General features: G+C 42.1%; 1 protein-coding gene across 2 annotated transcripts in view; it reads left to right on the top strand.

Moving 5' to 3' along the window:
- Positions 1-970: 970 nt before the first annotated feature.
- Positions 971-20,000, top strand: part of LOC143287300 (uncharacterized) — a 28,146-nt gene continuing 9,116 nt past the window's right edge. The window contains exons 1-4 of one of the 2 annotated variants that reach the window (XM_076595248.1): positions 971-1,185; positions 7,707-7,836; positions 16,047-16,132; positions 19,435-19,672. In XM_076595248.1, coding sequence (XP_076451363.1) covers positions 7,740-7,836; positions 16,047-16,132; positions 19,435-19,672 — 421 coding nt within the window. In that variant the 5' untranslated portion in view covers positions 971-1,185; positions 7,707-7,739. Of the gene's footprint in view, positions 1,186-7,683; positions 7,837-16,046; positions 16,133-19,434; positions 19,673-20,000 lie in introns of both variants that reach the window. The other variant, XM_076595247.1, reaches the window with a different exon arrangement.

The raw sequence follows: 20,000 nt of genomic DNA, 5'->3' as shown, positions 1-20,000 counted from the left end.
GAAAGATACTTGGGGCCAAATCCGTGTGTGTATGTGTGTGTATATGTGTGTATGTGTATTTGTGTGAATGTGTGTGTTTGTGTGTGTTTGTATGTGTATGTGTGTGTTTGTGAGTTCCAGTTGCTTTGTGTGCTTTGCCCTCGTTTCAAAAGCGTGAAACGGGACCGAATTGAATTTCGATGTTGTGATCCATCTTTTCTTGTCACATTAAGTTAGAAAGTACTTTCATTCTAGGCTTGTTCATGTCTAGTGTCCATCTGTTTGTGCTAGCATCCATTCACATGCAACGTCTCGTTGAAATTAGCTTCTCGACTTCAGAGAAACCACTACGGGCACGATTCTAGAAAAACAAAATAAAACACACACACACACACACAGAGTGAGAGAGAGATACTACTACTAGTAGTGATAATACTAACAGAAGAAGAAGGAGGAGGAGGAGGAGGAGAAGCGATCCTGTGTATCAGCATCTGTCCTCATTATTATCATGATCGTCGTTGTCGTCGTTCCTCTCTCTCCGCCTTGTTTATCTGACTCATTTTTTTTCTGAGATTTGTCATAAATAAGGAAGAATTAACCCCCCCACCCCCGCCCCCATCTTCCGCGTGGCAAGGGAACGACCATGCTTTCTTGCCATGCCACGCCTTCTCGTGCAGTGAGATGTTTGAGATAGAATGGGACTGCGAGAAAGCGTGGGCTAACAAGTGTCTGTGTATGATGAACAAATAAATGAAACGTTCCGTTTCCGTAACGATAGGCAGCATATATACTGTTAACAAGAAGAAACAATGTAGCCCAGAATAGTTCCCTCCATTGTTTTGAGAAATATTTCCGCCTTGATCGTTCTTGTTCAGAGATACATCCACGGATGTCCCAGGAAGAAGAAACTTTGAATAATGATTGTTGAGAATAATACACCAGGACATTGTAAGTTGAGTGGTAAGTATTGTGAATGGACAGACGTTGACTGTGCGCGGATAAATGCGGGAACACAGACACCATGTACTCAGTGACGTAGAGAGGAAAACTCTGCCAGCACAGAGCCAGCATTTCTGTTCTGTTCAGCGTGCTGGCTTGGTGAGCACGTGCATGCTGTGCTTCCTCTTCAGTTTCTGACGTGTGACGTTCTCAGTGTCAGATTTTGTGCTGGACAGGAAGACGAAGATTGTTTCTGCACAAAAAACGGTACGTTTCCCAATTGTTTGATTATGTCTTCTGTACGTCGTGTTGATTTGCTGCACCACACCCCAACTGATATGAAGTCATGTTGCCTATTGCCCACACCATCACAAACGGGCCACTTTGGGCTTGAATACCCGTCTGTTCTTAAAGCCAGTCGAAGAGAACATAAAACAACACTAAAAATACCAGTTCACTCACGCCTCGCTCAACTCACGTAAAATCTAAATCAAGTTAAAACTTTTGAAAAAGGCGTAAAAACAAAAAAATTCACCCACGTATGTTTCAGTCCACGTAAATTTCAGATCAAGTTAACTGATGTCCTTCAGGGACTGAAGAGTGTCCGGGGAGACAACCCGCACAGAACACCCCAGTGGTCGACACGCGTCGTTTCTTCATATCGTTTTGTGTTGTAGCTTGTGTTCGAGTCTTCGCACTTTATATGTCTATGCTTTAGTTTGTCAATGCTGTATTACATATGGTTTTGATTTTAGCTATAGTATGATATCTGTTTTGTTTCTTTCATGTGGTTTTTGATTTATTTCTTTGTAAGAGAATGTCGCGTTCAAAGTCATAATTTCCACCTGATAATGAAAGTTGAAGCTGTGACACATACTGTTCAGTAGCCGGCATTCATTGTGTGTCTGCAAATCAGAGGACCATACTTCTGACTGGCTCTGTGAGCCTCCAACAAAAAACTGAAAGTGGAACAGGAAGCCGACAGACTTGCTGGTTGTGCAACAACAACCAGCGTCCTGTACCTTGGAAGACTGGAAATTATATGAAAAATAAAAGAGTACCTCAAGACATTATGTGGAGTGATGGCCTAGAGGTAACGCGTCCGCCTAGGACGCGAGAGAATCTGAGCGCGCTGGTTCGAATCACGGCTCAGCCGCTGATATTTTCTCCCCCTCCACTAGACCTTGAGTGGTGGTCTGGACGCTAGTCATTCGGATGAGACGATAAACCGAGGTCCCGTGTGCAGCATGCACTTAGCGCACGTAAAAGAACCCACGGCAACAAAAGGGTTGTTCCTGTCCAAATTCTGTAGAAAAATCCACTTCGATATGAAAAACAAATAAAACTGCACGCAGGAAAAAATACAAAAAATTGGGTGGCGCTGTTGTGTAGCGACGCGCTCTCCCTTGGGAGAGCAGCCCGAATTTCACACAGAGAAATCTGTTGTGATAAAAAGAAATACACACACACACATACAAAGTACAAGGGCATCACACCATCGATAGCCTCCCGTGACACGAGAAGGAGCAGTCATAAGTGTAGCATGAAAAGAACAGCACGAGCCTTTAGTTACCAAACAAATATCGGTATAATCTGCAAGCCAACAGTGAGAGGACTTCTCCAAAACGGAGCAGGGCTTCACTGGGCCTTCCCAAATACAGGGCACTGAACTTTATGTTCATGGTCTCGGAAATATTTTACCATTCCTTATGCAGAGAAACTGTGTCAGTATGCGTGTGCGTGCGTACGTGTGTGCAATAGGAGCTGGTGTGTGTGTGTGTGTGTGTGTGTGTGTGTGTGTGTGTGTGTGTGTGTGTGTGTGTGTGTGTGTGTGTTAGGATAGATTTTATCGTCATGAAACCTTAAGGTTTATAAGACACAAGCGCAATGGTAAATGAATGAATGAAAAACACACAATTAATCAGTCAGTTAATGCAGTAAATTGCAGCAGCAGCATTCATAAACAAATTTTCCTAATCTTGTTTATATATATTCATCATCTGTTAGCATCACCTGACTGGGAATATTTCCTGTGTTATTCGAATTTTTAATATCTTTTAAAAATTGTTGCCATAAGGTTTTATATTTAATACAATGATCAAGAAGATGGATTTCGTCTTCCAGTATGTTACACTTGTTGTACAATCTGTCTTCTTGAGGAATATTTAAATATCTACCTTTCTCAGTCTTTAGGTCATGCGCGCTTATTCTGAGTTTCGTTAAAGCTTGTCTGTGTTTTGTATCTGATATATTTAAAAGATAGGTTTCAGTTTTGTCCTCTGCTACAATCGTATTGTGAAATTTTAGCTTTAATGTTGTTTTTTTTCTCTTTTATCTTTCCAGTATTTGATTTTTTTTCTACTTTTTTATATACGACGTATTTCAGTCTATGTACGCTGAATGTGAATTGTTTTTTTTCCAGTTTCAGTCTTATCCATTAGGCCACGGAGGCTTCTGGTTTTTCCAAATGTGATCAAGGCCTATAACTTCGAGTATCTTTCTAACAATTATCAACCATGGAGAAGTTGTATTTTCTTGTTGGTACATGGACTTATATAATTTGTTGATGAGAGAAGTTTCTGGTAATTGAATTATGTGAATCCAGTATGTAATAATTTGGCATATTATCTTTAAACTTATTGGGAATCTGCCCAGTTCACCTAACACAGGAAGCACCATAGCTTTTTTTCTTTTTCTTGTGTGTGTGTGTGTGTGTGTGTGTGTGTGTGTAGGCTGTCAGAACCTGATCAGTACAGTGGGTGTATGCAAGGGTCAGGCATCTGATGCCTTTTTCTTTCTTTTTTTAAGCAGATGTGGTGTAGCACATGTGATCAGTCTTCATGGTCTGACAACTTGAAACTGACACTGAAAGTCTTATTTATATATTTGTTTATTTATTCATTTGTTTATTCATTCTTATTTATTTGTTTTATTTATTTATCTTTTGTTTCATTCAGTCATTAATTCAGTCATCCATTCAATCAAACCCACTCGTTTAGTTATTTATCTGTTTGTTCAGTCATTCATTTATTTATTTATTTTGTGGTGGAAAATGTATTTGGGTGTTTCGTATTGTCAGTTTACAAGTGTTAACACGCTGTCTTCATGTAGCTATGGGTTTGTGTTTTTCTTTATTTATTTGTTTTTAGTGTTCTTTCCTTTGGGAAGGAGTGTATCTTTGTCGTTTATACGACGTTCCTTTAGTTTGTCTTTTGGTTGTTATGTTGCTTTGTTGTATTGTCAGTATTGGGGGACTTGTATATTGTGCATTTGTTTAATCGACAATCCTTTTTGGTTGTATTTGACTCTGTTACGACATCAAATAGGCTAAACCAGAGAACAAACGAACAAAACAACCAGAACAAGATCAACAATGATAACACACATCAACAAGAATGAAACTGATAATAATCATGGGTGACTTTCTTTGCTAGACCTCCACCCACTGATGTCCATAACCATCCCTGTGTCAAACCAGATGGTGCTGTATGGACGGCTTCACTATAATCAGCAATGTCAAAAGGCTGAAGGCATGTTCAGCTGGAGATTTAATGAGGTAAAGAGTGAGAGAGTCTGGCTTCCCTTTTTAACCATCAAAGCGTGTCCTTCAAACCGCCTGACTGAGTTGGGTAGCTGAAAGAACGTCGATTGTTCTCGTTCACTGACCAAGTCTGTAGGATGGTAGACAGTCACCGCATGACTTGGCGGAGCCCAGTGGTTCAGTGTGAAGGTGTGGCTTTATTGTCAATGAACTGTTGGAAACGTAATGCCTCCGGGTTATAATGGCCAGCTGACATGTTGTTGTCTTCCGTGGCTGTCAGTTTGGACCTGGAGAGAACTCCGTGTTGTGATCTCTCTCTCTCTGTCTGTCTCTGTCTGTCTGCCTGTATGTCTGTCTCTCTGTCTCTCTCTGTCTCTGTTTCTCTCTCTCTCTGTCCCCTCTCTCTCTCTCCGTCTCCTCTCTCTCTCTCTGTCTTCGAAACTTTGATGTATTTTAATCACAAGTTTTAAAGACATGAACAGACTACTGTTGTTTTGTCTTTACTTTTCACCGACTGCGGTATTTACTTCATTTTATTCTACAAGATGCGGAGCCCGAGATCCCAGGAGAGTGTGATTTTATTGACTCACTTGTGTAAACAAGTCCATAACAAGTGAGTCTATGTTTTAACCCGGTGTTCGGTTGTCTGTGTGTGTGTGTGTGTGTGTGTGTGTGTGTGTGTGTGTGTGTGTGTGTGTGTCTGTGTCTGTGTCTGTGTGTCTGTGTGTCCGTGGTAAACTTTAACATTGACATTTTCTCTGCAACTACTTTGTCAGTTGACACCAAATTTGGCATAAAAATAGGAAAAATTCAGTTCTTTCCAGTCATCTTATTTAAAACAATATTGCGCCTCTGGGATGGGCACAAAAAAATAAAGAATGAAGCCTAATTATATGCAAACTGCATTTACTGTTATATTTATATTTTTTGTATTCTCTAAACTTGGCACTTTGATCTGGTATTCGACCCAACAGCTAGAGCAGTCATTATTATCATTTTTTGTTCAAACAGGAACTTCTTTTGCTAAGCATGGAAGTTTTATTTATTTTGCAAACGTTTGGTGCAGATAGTAAAAAAGGGAAATTACTCTGTAATGCTAGGGGGAGTTAATTTGCTTTAAACTGATCTTTCTCATCTTAAACATTACATTTTGAAACAAGAGAGGCAAGGCCTTCAAGACTCACTTATGATGCACTTTTTAAAAAACATCCAAGCTTTTTATGTATTGAGTATGATTTCAAAATGTAATGTTTAAGATGAGAAAGATCAGTTTAAAGCAAACTAAGTCCCCAGCAGAGTAATTTCCCTTGTTTTACTGCCTGCAGCAAAACGTTTGCAATAAATAAAACTTTCATGCTTAGCAAAAGAAGTTTCTGTTTGAACAAAAAATGAAAATAATGACAGATCTTTTGTTGAGTCGAATATCAGATCAAAGTGCCAAGTTTAGAGAATATAAAAAAATATAAATATAACAGTAAATGCATTGTACTCAATACATAAAAAGCTTGGATTTTTTTTTAAAGTGTATCACAAGTGAGTCTTGAAGGCTCTGCCTCTCTTGTTGTATATGTATCTCTGTCTCTCTGTCTGTCTGTCTCTCTTTCTCTCACTATATATATATATGTGTGTGTGTGTGTGTGTGTGTACTATATATGTATACATACATACAAACATATAAATGTGTGTGTATGTGTATATGCACGCACACACACCCACACACACAGATGTTTCGTAAGCGGAGGACACGAAGACCCTGTTTGCTGTCCTGTTTCTTTCCTCGTGTTCTATCGTCCACCATTGTGTGATGTGTTGACCAACACTCTCGTTGTCACTGCAGGCTGTAAGTCAACAGTAAGTTGTGCTTCACACTGCTGCCAGACATGACACAACGTCTTCATCGGATGTGACAACTTGCACCTTCAGCCCTGTCTGGGAGGGTGAGGCTCGGGTGCTGCACGTGCATGACCGTTGTTAGCCCCCCCTCACTCTCCCCCTCCCCCTGCACCCCCCCTCCCCGGGGAATATTAGAATGCCATGTCTTTTTCAGGCCTGGCGGGAGAAAGAACGATTCAGGAAAGAACTTTTTTTTTCTTTGTCTTGTTTTCAACGAGAACGGTTGAACCGATTTTGTGAGTTGGGTGCATGGCCATTGGTGGTCCAGTATATATGCAACCGATAAGGTAATGAGTGTCCATTGGTTCTAGTCCTATGTACGGATTTTTACTTCCCCCTTTTCATTAGACCTTGCGTTTTGGTCTGGGAACTAGTCTCTCGGATGAGACCAAGTTCCCGTGTGCTGCATGCACTCAGAGAATGTAAAAGAACCCATGGCAACGAAATGGTTGTCCCTTGCGAGATTCTGTAAACAACAACAACAACAACAACCCACAAACAAATACATTTACAGACAGACAAAGGAAGAAGAAACGACGGTGCCGCACTGTGGAAACACACTGTACCAGGGGAGAGCTACCCGAACTTCACACACACATCTGCTGTGACAACAGGCGGCACAACACAGCAAAGCACAGCACAGCACAGCACAACACAGCAAAGCACAGCACAGCACAAAACAACACAGCAAAGCACAGCACAGCACAGCACAACACGGCAAAGCACAGCACAGCACCGCACAACACAGCACAGCACAGCACAGCACAACACAGCACAACACAGCACATCACAACAGAACACAGCACAGCACAGCACAGCACAACACAGCACAGCACAACACAGCACAGCACAGCACAGCACAGCACAGCACAGCACAACACAACACAGCACAGCACAACACAGCACCGCACAACACAACACAGCACAGCACAGCACAGCACAGCACAGCACAGCACAGCACAGCACAACACAACACAACACAACACAAAACAGCACAGCACAGCACAGCACCGCAAAACACAACACAACACAACACAGCACAGCACAGCACAGCACAGCACAGCACAGCACAACACAACACAACACAACACAACACAAAACAGCACAGCACAGCACAACACAGCACAGCACAGCACAGCACAATACAATACAACACAGCACAGCACTACACAGCACAGCACAGCACAGCACCGCACAACACAGCACAGCACAGCGCCGCACAGCACCGCACAACACAGCACAGCACCGCACAACACAACACAACACAAAACAGCACAGCACAGCACAGCACATTTTGCACGTCTTTTTTGTCGTTGTCTTTTTGACGTAAGGTGCATGTGGCGGTGTGAGGCAGGGACCCGGGAGCAGGGGGGACGAGGTGAGCGCCATGGGGACACCGGGTGGCAGGAAGAGAGGTGGGGGCACAGCTCCAATCCTTGGGGCAGTCATGCTGCTTCACTGCTGCTGCGTGGCAGTGATGACAGGTGAGATGATGTTGGTGATGATGATGATGATGATGATTACTAGTAGAAGTAGTAGCAGTAGTATGCACTACTACAACTATTGTTGTCATATCAAATCATATTGTATAATAATAATAATAATAATAATTTATTGTTATATAGCGCTATAATACAAACATAAGCAAGCTCTAAGCGCTTTACAATCCAATAAAGTGAAACAAGAAAGCATATAAAGAGTAGCAGAAACATAAAACAGAATCATTAATATTATAAAAACACAATGCATAAAACTCACAAAGTAACATACTATCAATACTACAACTGTTACACTCCAACACTCACACTAACATACACGCACAGACACACACACGATTAAACGGCTGAGATGACAGCAATTTTCACTTAAAATACATACATGTAAAAAGGAACATAATTGTAATCTGCATGCCACAGATTTTGTAAAAATTGTAAAATAAAATTTTGGGTAGAAAAGGTAAAAGGGGCAAAAATCGGGTCATTCTCCCTTTCGAACCACACCACCACCATCCATCTACCCACTCCCATCCTCTCTACTCTCCCATCACACACACTCACATTGCCATGGGCCTGGGACAACAGCACTATTTGAGTTATGGCAAATATATTTTTTTTTAAAGAGATCAGTTTTAAGATTTGCTTTAAAGGTAGATGGATGAGTTGTTTGTCTGAGAGCAATAGGCAGAAAATTCCAAGTTGTTGGGCCGAAGACGGAAAATGACCTCTTTCCACAGGAGTTAAGGAAGTATCGGGGAACAGTTAGCTGGGAGGAATCAAGAGATCTCAGTGTTCTGTTTGGCAAGTTCGGGTTAATAAGCTCAGAAAGATATGAGGGAGTGGTATCATAATTCAGGCATTAAAAGCATAGGCAGGCAACCTTATATTCAATTCTGGCTTGATTGAACAGGCAACCAATGAAGTGGCCGCAGGAGAGCAGTAGCGCTCTCTCTCCTCGACTTTTTAAGGACGAGTCGAGCTGCACGATTCTGTATTTTCTGGAGCTTGTAGAGTATATCATTGGGAAGGCCAGCTAAGAGAGAATTACAATAATATAGGCGGGATAAAATGAAGGCAACAGCAAGTTTGTTGGCGGCATCAACAGACAGGAAGGGGCGGATTTTACTAATCTTACGAAGCTGAAAGTAAAGAACGTTACACAGGTGGTTCACATGAGTTTCCATCGTGAGGGATGAATCGAGGTAAAAACCAAGATTGCGGACAGAACTAGAAAAAAAATTATATACCAGAACAAATGATAGACGTATTTATCTGCTTGAGCTTATCTTTATTACCAGTCAACATGAGTTCTGTTTTGTCGTCATTCATTTTTAGTTTGTTTTGTTTCATCCACTTTGCTACATTTTCAAAACCAGTTTTAAATTTAGAAGCTAAACATGGAATTTCAGAGGGAATAGTAGAATCATGCAGTTGAGAATCGTCAGCAAACAGATGATAGTGAGGTACAGACTGTTGAATGATCAAACTTAGACGTTGTGTGTACATTGTAAAGAGTACAGGTCCCAGGACGGAACCTTGTGGTACCCCATATCTGAGCACAGACAGAACAGACTGGTTTCCATTTACAAGGACAGAGTGTGTGCGACCTGATTAGTAGGAATGAAACCATTTCAGAACAGTACCATTGAGTCCGAACACAGCACACAACTTTCTGACCATAATTTTTTTTTTATGGTCTATCGTGTCAAATGCTGCAGAAAGGTCCAGCAGTGACAGAATGGATACCTTACCTGCATCAGATGCTAGCAACAGGTCATTGACCACACGTAATAAGGCCGTTTCCGTGCTGTGTCCCTTTCTGTACGCTGACTGAAATGGCTCCAGGAGACTGTGCATCTCAAGGTGTTTCATTAGCTGGCCAAGCACAATAATAAGCTGGCCAAGCATCATACCATGTTATATCATATTGTATTGTATTATATTATTTTGACTGTTGTCAAATATGGCTGTGTAATTTGAATGATAAAACACGTGCATGTCTTTTGAATGTAGATGTTATGTTTTTATATTGTGAATTGCACGGCACGTGGTAGTTTCTCATGAGAGACAAGCTGACTTCATGATTATATATAATAAATGATGACGATGATGATAAAGATAGGGATAATGACAATGATGATGGTGAAGAAGAAGAAGAAGAAGAAGAAGAAGAAGAAGAAGAAGAAGAAGAAGAAGAAGAAGAAGATGATGATGATAATGATGTTGATGTAATAAAGTAGTGATAATAATGAAAATGATGATTATGATAACGACGACGATGGTGACAATTGTGATTTTTGCAATAATGACAGACCACATGGTATATGTCAAGGATGACAAAACTCGATTGCAATGATGATGACGACAAAAGTGACATGACTTTGACGACAAATATGATGATAAAATGCTGATGATGATCGAAAATGACGATAATGATAATGTTAACTATCACACACACACACACACACACACACACACACACTGACACACACACATACACACACGCACACACACGCGCGCGCGCGCGCGCGCACGCAAGCACGCACGCACGCACGCACACACACAACACACAAACGCACACACATACACACATTCTCACACACACACACACACACACACACACACACACACATACCTACACACACGCGCGCGCGCGCACACACCCACACTCACACACACACACACACACACACACACACACACACACACACACACGACGCACACACACACACACACACACACACACACACACACACACACACACACGTGGAAAAGAGCAGCGCAGAGGAAATGACGAGAGATACAGAAGGAGAGACAGAAGCAAAGAGGCAGACGAACAGAGAAGGGAGGTGGAGGTGGGGGGGGGGAAGGGGCAAGGTAGATCCTATTCAGAAAAAACTTGCTCACACAATTTTCCCAAAGCATTGCTGAATCATTCCAAGCTTGAACAACACACAAACAAAGGTACACACACGCACAGGAACACACACACACACACACCATTGCACACACATACACAAACACTCAACATCACACACGCACACGCACACGCACACACACACACACACGCACACACACGTGCGCGCGCGCGCTCATTTTCTTCTTCCTTCTTTGAAAAGAAAGGGAAAGTAATCCTTTACTTTCACAACTGGTCACGACCATACTTGACCTTTGGGTCTGGGAGGCCTCCCGTACTGTTCAACGGTTTCCGTGTGCTGGCTGATCGGTGGAAAGGCCCAGGAGGCCAAGCCAGTTGTTCTCTTCTCCCAACTTCCCTCAAGGCCTGACCAGATTGTTGGCTTTATGTCCAGGTCGGGCATCTGCTCCTGTTTCTTTTAAACAGATGTGACGTGATGTATGTGAATCAGTCTGCACGCGTTAGCAGCTCCTTGAGAGTGAAACTGACTCTTCGTGAGTCTACTTTACACACCGCAGGCTGTAGAGTGGCATCAGTCCACTTTACACACCGCAGGCTGTAGAGTGGCATCAGTCCACTTTACACACCGCAGGCTGTAGAGTGGCATCAGTCCACTTTACACACCGCAGGCTGTAGAGTGGCATCAGTCCACTTTACACACCGCAGGCTGTAGGGTGGCATCAGTCCACTTTACACACCGCAGGCTGTAGAGTGGCATCAGTCCACTTTACACACCGCAGGCTGTAGAGTGGCATCAGTCCACTTTACACACCGCAGGCTGTAGAGTGGCATCAGTCCACTTTACACACCGTTGGCTAAGCCTGTACGGTGGCACATGCCTTCCTTCAAGCCTTCTGTCTTTCATTCAAGCACAGTTCACAACAGGACAGTGTAGTGCGGCACAGTGTAGTACAGTGCAGTGCAGTACAGTACGTTATAGTACAGTTGCTTACTGTACAGCTTCAGTTTCTCGAGGAGGCGTCACTGCGTTCGGACAAATCCATATACGTTAGGCTGATGCCTTAACCCAATACGCCAGTCAGGCGTGTACCTATCAGGATTTCGTCTTCAGAATTTTGCCAGAAGACAACATTTATGTTGCCGTGGGCTCTTCTTCAGTGCGTTAAGTGCGTACTGCACACGACACCTCGGTTATCGTCTCACCCGAATGACTAGAAACTCAGTTTGGATTTCCAGTCAAACTGGGGAGATAGGGCTATATGAGATTCGAACCAAAACCCTAACTGACACTGTATTGGCATACAAGAGTCTTCACCATAATTATTGTCATTTTCCTTCTACTGTACAGTGGTACACAGTATAGTTCAGTACAGTAGAGTATATTAGTACAATGCAGTCCAGTCCAGCACAGTACAGCACGCATGCAGTGTAGTTCAGTACAATGCAGTACAGTTCAGCACGGTAATGTACAATACAGCAAGTACAGAACAGAACAGTACAGCACAGCACAACACAGTACAATAGAGCACAGTGCAATACAGTTCATTACAATGTAGTGCAGTTCAGTGTGGTATCCTACAGTACAGCACAGTGCAATACAGTACAATAGAGCACAGTGCAATACAGTTCATTACAATGTAGTGCAGTTCAGTGTGGTATCCTACAGTACAGCACAGCACAACACAGTACAATAGAGCACAGTGCAATACAGTTCATTACAATGTAGAGCAGTTCAGTGTGGTATCCTACAGTACAGCACAGTGCAATACAGTACAATAGAGCACAGTGCAATACAGTTCATTACAATGTAGTGCAGTTCAGCGTGGCATCCTACAGTACAGCACAGTGCAATACAGTTCATTGCAATGTAGTGCAGTTCAGTGTGGTATCCTACAGTACAGCACAGCACAACACAGTACAATAGAGCACAGTGCAATACAGTTCATTACAATGTAGTGCAGTTCAGTGTGGTATCCTACAGTACAGCACAGTGCAATACAGTTCATTACAATGTAGAGCAGTTCAGTGTGGCATCCTACAGTACAGCACAGTGCAATACAGTTCATTACAATGTAGTGCAGTTCAGTGTGGTATCCTACAGTACAGCACAGTGCAATACAGTACAATAGAGCACAGTGCAATACAGTTCATTACAATGTAGTGCAGTTCAGTGTGGTATCCTACAGTACAGCACAGCACAACACAGTACAATAGAGCACAGTGCAATACAGTTCATTACAATGTAGTGCAGTTCAGTGTGGTATCCTACAGTACAGCACAGTGCAATACAGTTCATTACAATGTAGTGCAGTTCAGTGTGGTATCCTACAGTACAGCACAGCACAACACAGTACAATAGAGCACAGTGCAATACAGTTCATTACAATGTAGTGCAGTTCAGTGTGGTATCCTACAGTACAGCACAGTGCAATACAGTTCATTACAATGTAGTGCAGTTCAGTGTGGTATCCTACAGTACAGCACAGTGCAATACAGTACAATAGAGCACAGTGCAATACAGTTCATTACAATGTAGTGCAGTTCAGTGTGGTATCCTACAGTACAGCACAGTGCAATACAGTTCATTACAATGTAGTGCAGTTCAGTGTGGTATCCTACAGTACAGCACAGTGCAATACAGTTCATTACAATGTAGTGCAGTTCAGTGTGGTATCCTACAGTACAGCACAGTGCAATACAGTATAGTTAAGAAAAGTAACTATTCATTGTCAGAGTTATGTTGTCTTGGTAGAAAAATCTGATACCCTATGCCCCTCCCAAAAAACGGACACAGACAGGGACAGACAGAGAGACAGAGACATAAACAAAGGGCGACAAGGAGAGACAGATATAGAAACACTATCGGAATCAGTAGCTCAAGGAGGTGTCACTGCGTTCGGACAAATCCGTAATATTATACGCTACACCACATCTGATGCCTGACCAGCAGCGTAACCAAACGCTGATTGAAACATAGAGCGACATGGAGAGACAGAGACAGAAACAAAGAACGTCAAGGAGAGACAGAGACAGAAACAAAGAACAATAAGGAGAGACAGAGACAGAAACAAAGAACGTCAGGAAGAGACAGAGACAGAAACAAAGAACGTCAAGGAGAGACAGAGACAGAAACAAAGAACGACAAGGAGAGACAGAGACAGAAACAAAGAACACCAAGGAGAGACAGAGACAGAAACAAAGAACGATAAGGAGAGACAGAGACAGAAACAAAGAACGATAAGGAGAGACAGAGACAGAAACAAAGAACGATAAGGAGAGACAGAGACAGAAACAAAGAACGTCAGGAAGAGACAGAGACAGAAACAAAGAACGTCAAGGAGAGACAGAGACAGAAACAAAGAACGACAAGGAGAGACAGAGACAGAAACAAAGAACGATAAGGAGAGACAGAGACAGAAACAAAGAACGTCAAGGAGAGACAGAGACAGAAACAAAGAACGATAAGGAGAGACAGAGACAGAAACAAAGAACGATAAGGAGAGACAGAGACAGAAACAAAGAACGTCAGGAAGAGTCAGAGACAGAAACAAAGAACACCAAGGAGAGACAGAGACAGAAACAAAGAACGATAAGGAGAGACAGAGACAGAAACAAAGAACGATAAGGAGAGACAGAGACAGAAACAAAGAACGTCAGGAAGAGTCAGAGACAGAAACAAAGAACACCAAGGAGAGACAGAGACAGAAACAAAGAACGTCAGGAAGAGTCAGAGACAGAAACAAAGAACGTCAAGGAGAGACAGAGATAGAAACAAAGAACGTCAGGAAGAGTCAGAGACAGAAACAAAGAACGTCAAGGAGAGACAGAGATAGAAACAAAGAACGTCAGGAAGAGTCAGAGACGGAAACAAAGAACGATAAGGAGAGACAGAGACAGAAACAAAGAACGATAAGGAGAGACAGAGATAGAAACAAAGACCGACAAGGAGAGACAGAGATAGAAAGGGTTTTTTTTCCTTCTCATAATACAGATCCTAATTCCTGATAAGGTTCTTAGTTGGCATATAATGCAAATTGGTTTGTGCCTGGTCACAAAGATATCAAAAAGGATTGAACTTTCTTTGCAATGTGCACCACAGCCATCACCGCCACCCCTACCAACAAACATTGCTGTGGATAGATAACTCAAAATGCCACATCTCGGCCAAAAGGCCGGGAATGATTAACAGCATGCCACTGAGGTGAAAGTACTATACAGCATGCCATTGAGGTGGAAAAAAAATCTGTAGCATGCCATTAAGGTGAAAATACTATGCAGTATGCCACTGAGGTGAAAATACTATGTAGCATGTCATTGAGGTGAAAGTACTGAGGTGAAAATACTATGGAACATGTCATTAAGGTGAAAATGCTATGTAGCATGCCATTAAGGTGAAAATACTGAGGTGAAAATACTATGTAGCATGTCATTAATGTGAAAATACTGAGGTAAAAATACTGTGCAGCATGTCATTAAGGTGAAAATACTGAGGTGAAAATACCATGCAGCATGTCATTAAGGTGAAAATACTATGTAGTTTGTCATTAAGGTGAAAATACTGAGGTGAAAATACTATGTAGCATGTCATTAAGGTGAAAATACTATGTAGTATGTCATTAAGGTGAAAATACCGAGGTGAAAATACTATGTAGCATGTCATTAAGGTGAAAATACTGAGGTGAAAATATCATTAAGGTGAAAATACTGAGGTGAAAATACTATGCAGCATGTCATTAAGGTGAAAATACTATGTAGTATGTCATTAAGGTGAAAATACTGAGGTGAAAATATTATGTAGCATGTCATTAAGGTGAAAACACTGAGGTGAAAATACTATGCAGCATGTCAGTAAGGTGAAAATACTATGTAGCATGCCATTAATGTGAAAATACTGAGGTGAAAATACTATGTAGCATGTCATTAAGGTGAAAATACTATGTAGCATATCATTAAGGTGAAAATACTATGCAGCATGTCATTAAGGTGAAAATACTATGTAGCATATCATTAAGGTGAAAATACTATGTAGCATGCCATTAAGGTGAAAATACTGAGGTGAAAATACTATGCAGCATGTCATTAAGGTGAAAATACTATGTAGCATATCATTAAGGTGAAAATACTATGCAGTATGTCATTAAGGTGAAAATACTATGCAGCATGCCACTGAGGTGAAAATACTATGTAGCATGTCATTAAGGTGAAAATACTTAGGTGAAAATACTATGCAGCATGCCACTGAGGTGAAAATACTGTGAAAGTACTATGCAGCATGCCACTGAGGTGAAAACCCCCCAACAACTATCATACCATTTTGCAGACATAGCACCGTGGCTGGAGGCATCGCCCCCCTCCACTCTTGTGTACAGTGACATCGCCAACAAAAAGACCAATTATTCACTGAGGGTAAGGTCCATCCCATTGTGCACATGACTCACTGTCAGTCTGTCTTTGTTTCTGTCTGTCTGTCTGTCTGTGCCATTTGTCTGTCTGTCTCTTTCCATTTCTCTGTCATTGTCATCATTGATCATTGTCATCGTCATGACCTCTATCGTTATCTCTGTCTCTATCATCGTTATCATCGGAATAATTATTACCAGCATCAGCATCAAACATCTTGTGCTGTTTCTTTCTATCGTCGTCATCGTCATCATCATCATCATCATCATCATCATCATCACCATCATCATCATCATCATCATCATCAGCAGCAGCAGCAGCAGCAGCAGCAGCAGCAGCGGCATAATATCTATTTGTCGATTCTCAGATGTACATTTACTTTTCGATATGTTAATTGTTTGAGGGGGGGGGGGGGGGCATTGTATAAGAATAATGGGTTCTTGTCCATGCAATTTTAAAATTTGTGCGAATGTTAGCTTGAGTGGTATCATTATTTCCGAGTTTTGCATTGAAAGCCTGTCGGGTGGCTGATGGTAATAGCTACTCCGGCTGGCAGGGGAGGATTTTTCATGGTGACTTTCTTGTGTGTTTTTATGTCAGAAATCATGATATACCTGTCTACCAAGTTTAAATCACGGTACAAACACAGGGGCCCGAGGGAGGGTGTAAATGTTGGCCATGTTTCCTTTGTTCTGGTGTTGGAGTTGGTGGTGTTGTCATTCAGGGAGGGTGTAAATGTTGGCCATGATTCCTTTGTTCTGGTGTTGGAGTTGGTGGTGTTGTCATTCAGGGAGGGTGTAAATGTTGGCCATGATTCCTTTGTTCTGTTGTTGGAGTTGGTGGTGTTGTCATTCAGGGAGGGTGTAAATGTTGGCCATGTTTCCTTTGTTCTGGTGTTGGAGTTGGTGGTGTTGTCATTCAGGGAGGGTGTAAATGTTGGCCATGTTTCCTTTGTTCTGGTGTTGGAGTTGGTGGTGTTGTCATTCAGGGAGGGTGTAAATGTTGGCCATGTTTCCTTTGTTCTGGTGTTGGAGTTGGTGGTGTTGTCATTCAGGGAGGGTGTAAATGTTGGCCATGATTCCTTTGTTCTGGTGTTGGAGTTGGTGGTGTTGTCATTCAGGGAGGGTGTAAATGAAGTTTAGGAAAACTGAAGTTCTCCATCAGCCAGCCCCAGGGAAACCACACGTTGAGCCCAACATCACAGTCAACGGTCAGAGACTCAGTGCGGTGGAGCGGTTCACATACCTGGGCAGCACACTGTCACGAAATGCGACCATCGACGAGGAAGTGAACGTCAGGATTGCAAGAGCAAGCGGAACCTTTGGTAAGCTGTATGCAAATGTCTGGAACAGAAGAGGCATTGGTCTTGGGACCAAGCTAAAGGTCTACAGAGCAGTAGTTCTCCCCACACTACTGTACGCCTGCGAAACTTGGACAGTGTACCAACGACACGCCAAGAAGCTGAACCACTTCTACACAACATGCCTCAGGAAGCTACTGAACATCAAGTGGCAAGACAGGACCCCAGACACGGAAGTGCTTGCAAAAGCCACCCTTCCCAGCATCTTCACCATCCTGATGCAGTCCCAGCTTCGCTGGGCTGAACATGTGGCGCGCATGCCAGACCATCAGCTGCCCAAAAGGCTCTTCTATGGCGAGCTGCAACAAGGGAAGAGATCACACGGAGGTCAGAAGAAGCGCTTCAGAGATACTCTGAAAGTCTCTCTGAAAGTGTTTGATATCAACCCTGACTCCTGGGAGAAATCTGCAGTGGACCGTGACAAATGGCGCGCTGCTGTGCACAAAGGCGCCAAGTTGTGTGAGGCCAACAGGACTGCTGCAGCTGTTCAGAAGAGGCAGTCCAGAAAGTCACGGGCAAACAAGCTCTCTGACAATGATATGCCTGTCTTTGTCTGCCCCAACTGTCAGCGAACATTTCGTGCGCAGATTGGACTAATCAGCCATCTGCGCATTCACAGATAGATTCATGAGCACACCCCCCCCCTACACCACCCTCCCCCCATCCCCCAGCTGGATGACAACGATGGTCATCATCGATCTCGATGGACACACACCATCACCAAATGTTGGCCATGTTTCCTTTGTTCTGGTGTTGGAGTTGGTGGTGTTGTCACTCAGGGTCTCACCATGAGCTGTATCTTTTGCAGTCGTGTCAGTTCAGGTTTGTCTTTTTTTCTTTGGATTAGACAGCACTGTCCATAAACAAGCAAATTTCGAAAGTGTCCAGGACGAAAATGTTTCATTATTGTTCGTGTAATTTCTCATGATGAGATACCAAAGTGCATTTGAGTTGACATGACTTGAATAGTATACATTCAATTGATTGAGCACACACACATCCACACACAGGTACTAGTTATTAATCAAAAATACTGTTGTGAAAATACTAGGATGTTTCCACGGACTTTGTCACAGACGTAAACAACTACACTTACACGTGTGTGATCACATTGCTTTATGCGAGCGTGTGTGTATTCCAACAACAACAACAACCAAAGAAATAAAGATATTTGCAAAATTCACGTGGTGTAAAAAAGAACCAAAGGAAAAAGAGGTGTTTATATATATATATATATATATATATATATATATATATATATATATATATATATATATATATGCATGTAAAAAAATCATACTTAATTGTGTTTGTATGTGATTTCCGATCCCTGTGTGTACTCATGATGTATTGTTTCCCCAATGTCATCATCATTCTAATGATCATCATCATTCTTTTTATTATTATCATTATTCTCATTGTTCTTCTTCTTCTTGTTGTCATTATTAGAAGCAGTAGTAGTAGCTGAAGTAGTCGTATTCACCAAAGTATCAGTATTGTTACACACACACACACACACACACACACACACACACACACACAGAGCAAATCAAGATGCAAGAGTATGTAAAATCTGTGGTGTATTAGAAGATGATGATAATTTTCTAGACAAATATATCAAATACGAACGTTTGCGAGAAGTGTTGTTGACCGTTATAAAGTTTGAATTTACACATTTTGATGATACATATATAGTCTGTCAGTGATGTAATTACGACCCTGTGCAACCTCCACGAGCAAAATTCATGTATGAGTGTTTTAGAGAACACGTCACGTTATGATAAGAACACCTTGCATTTTGTCTGGCTCGTGTTTTAACCCTTTATTTTCATGTCTATAAATCTTTCGTTTACGGTTTTCGTGACAAATTAATATGATTCTGATTCTGATTCTGATTCACACACACACACACACACACACACACACACACACACACACACACACACAGGTGCATGGCAGACCGTTTCCGAATTTCACCTGGTACGAACGGGACCTGGGGTCGCAGAACTGGGTGATCCCTAACGACAACAGCATCTTTCAGTGCACTCTCCGGAGCGTCACTGACCAGGATTACGGAGAGTATCTTCTGTTCATTGACCACCCGCCTCCCAACTTCAAAGATGGCCACATCAGCCTGCAGTTCACAAACTCGCTGGGCTTCGCCATGTGCCATTTGGAGATAAAAGGTGAGAGGAGCGGTGGAGGGATACAGGATACAAAAAGCCTTCATTATCATATCGTAAAGAGAAGTTGTGGACATGCCTGCTTATTGTGGAACTAAAAGGTGAGAGAAGGAGGAGGGGGGTACAAGATACAGGTATACTTTCTTCTTCTTCTTCTGTCTAAAAGACTAATCGTGAGCACCTTTGCTGATAAAAAGACAAGTATATCAAAACCTATAATAAAACATGAAAAGGCTTTCATTTACAGAGCAATACGTAGTTTGATCAAGCATCTATTCTTCAAATATAATACTGATTCATTAGTAAATGTGTTTGACACAGTAGTAGGCCA

Source organism: Babylonia areolata, chromosome 11 (assembly GCF_041734735.1).
Source record: "Babylonia areolata isolate BAREFJ2019XMU chromosome 11, ASM4173473v1, whole genome shotgun sequence".
In the NCBI taxonomy this organism is placed as follows: Eukaryota; Metazoa; Mollusca; class Gastropoda; order Neogastropoda; family Buccinidae; genus Babylonia; species Babylonia areolata.
Note: the sequence above shows the minus strand (reverse complement) of the source record. Positions and strands in the feature narration are given on the sequence as shown.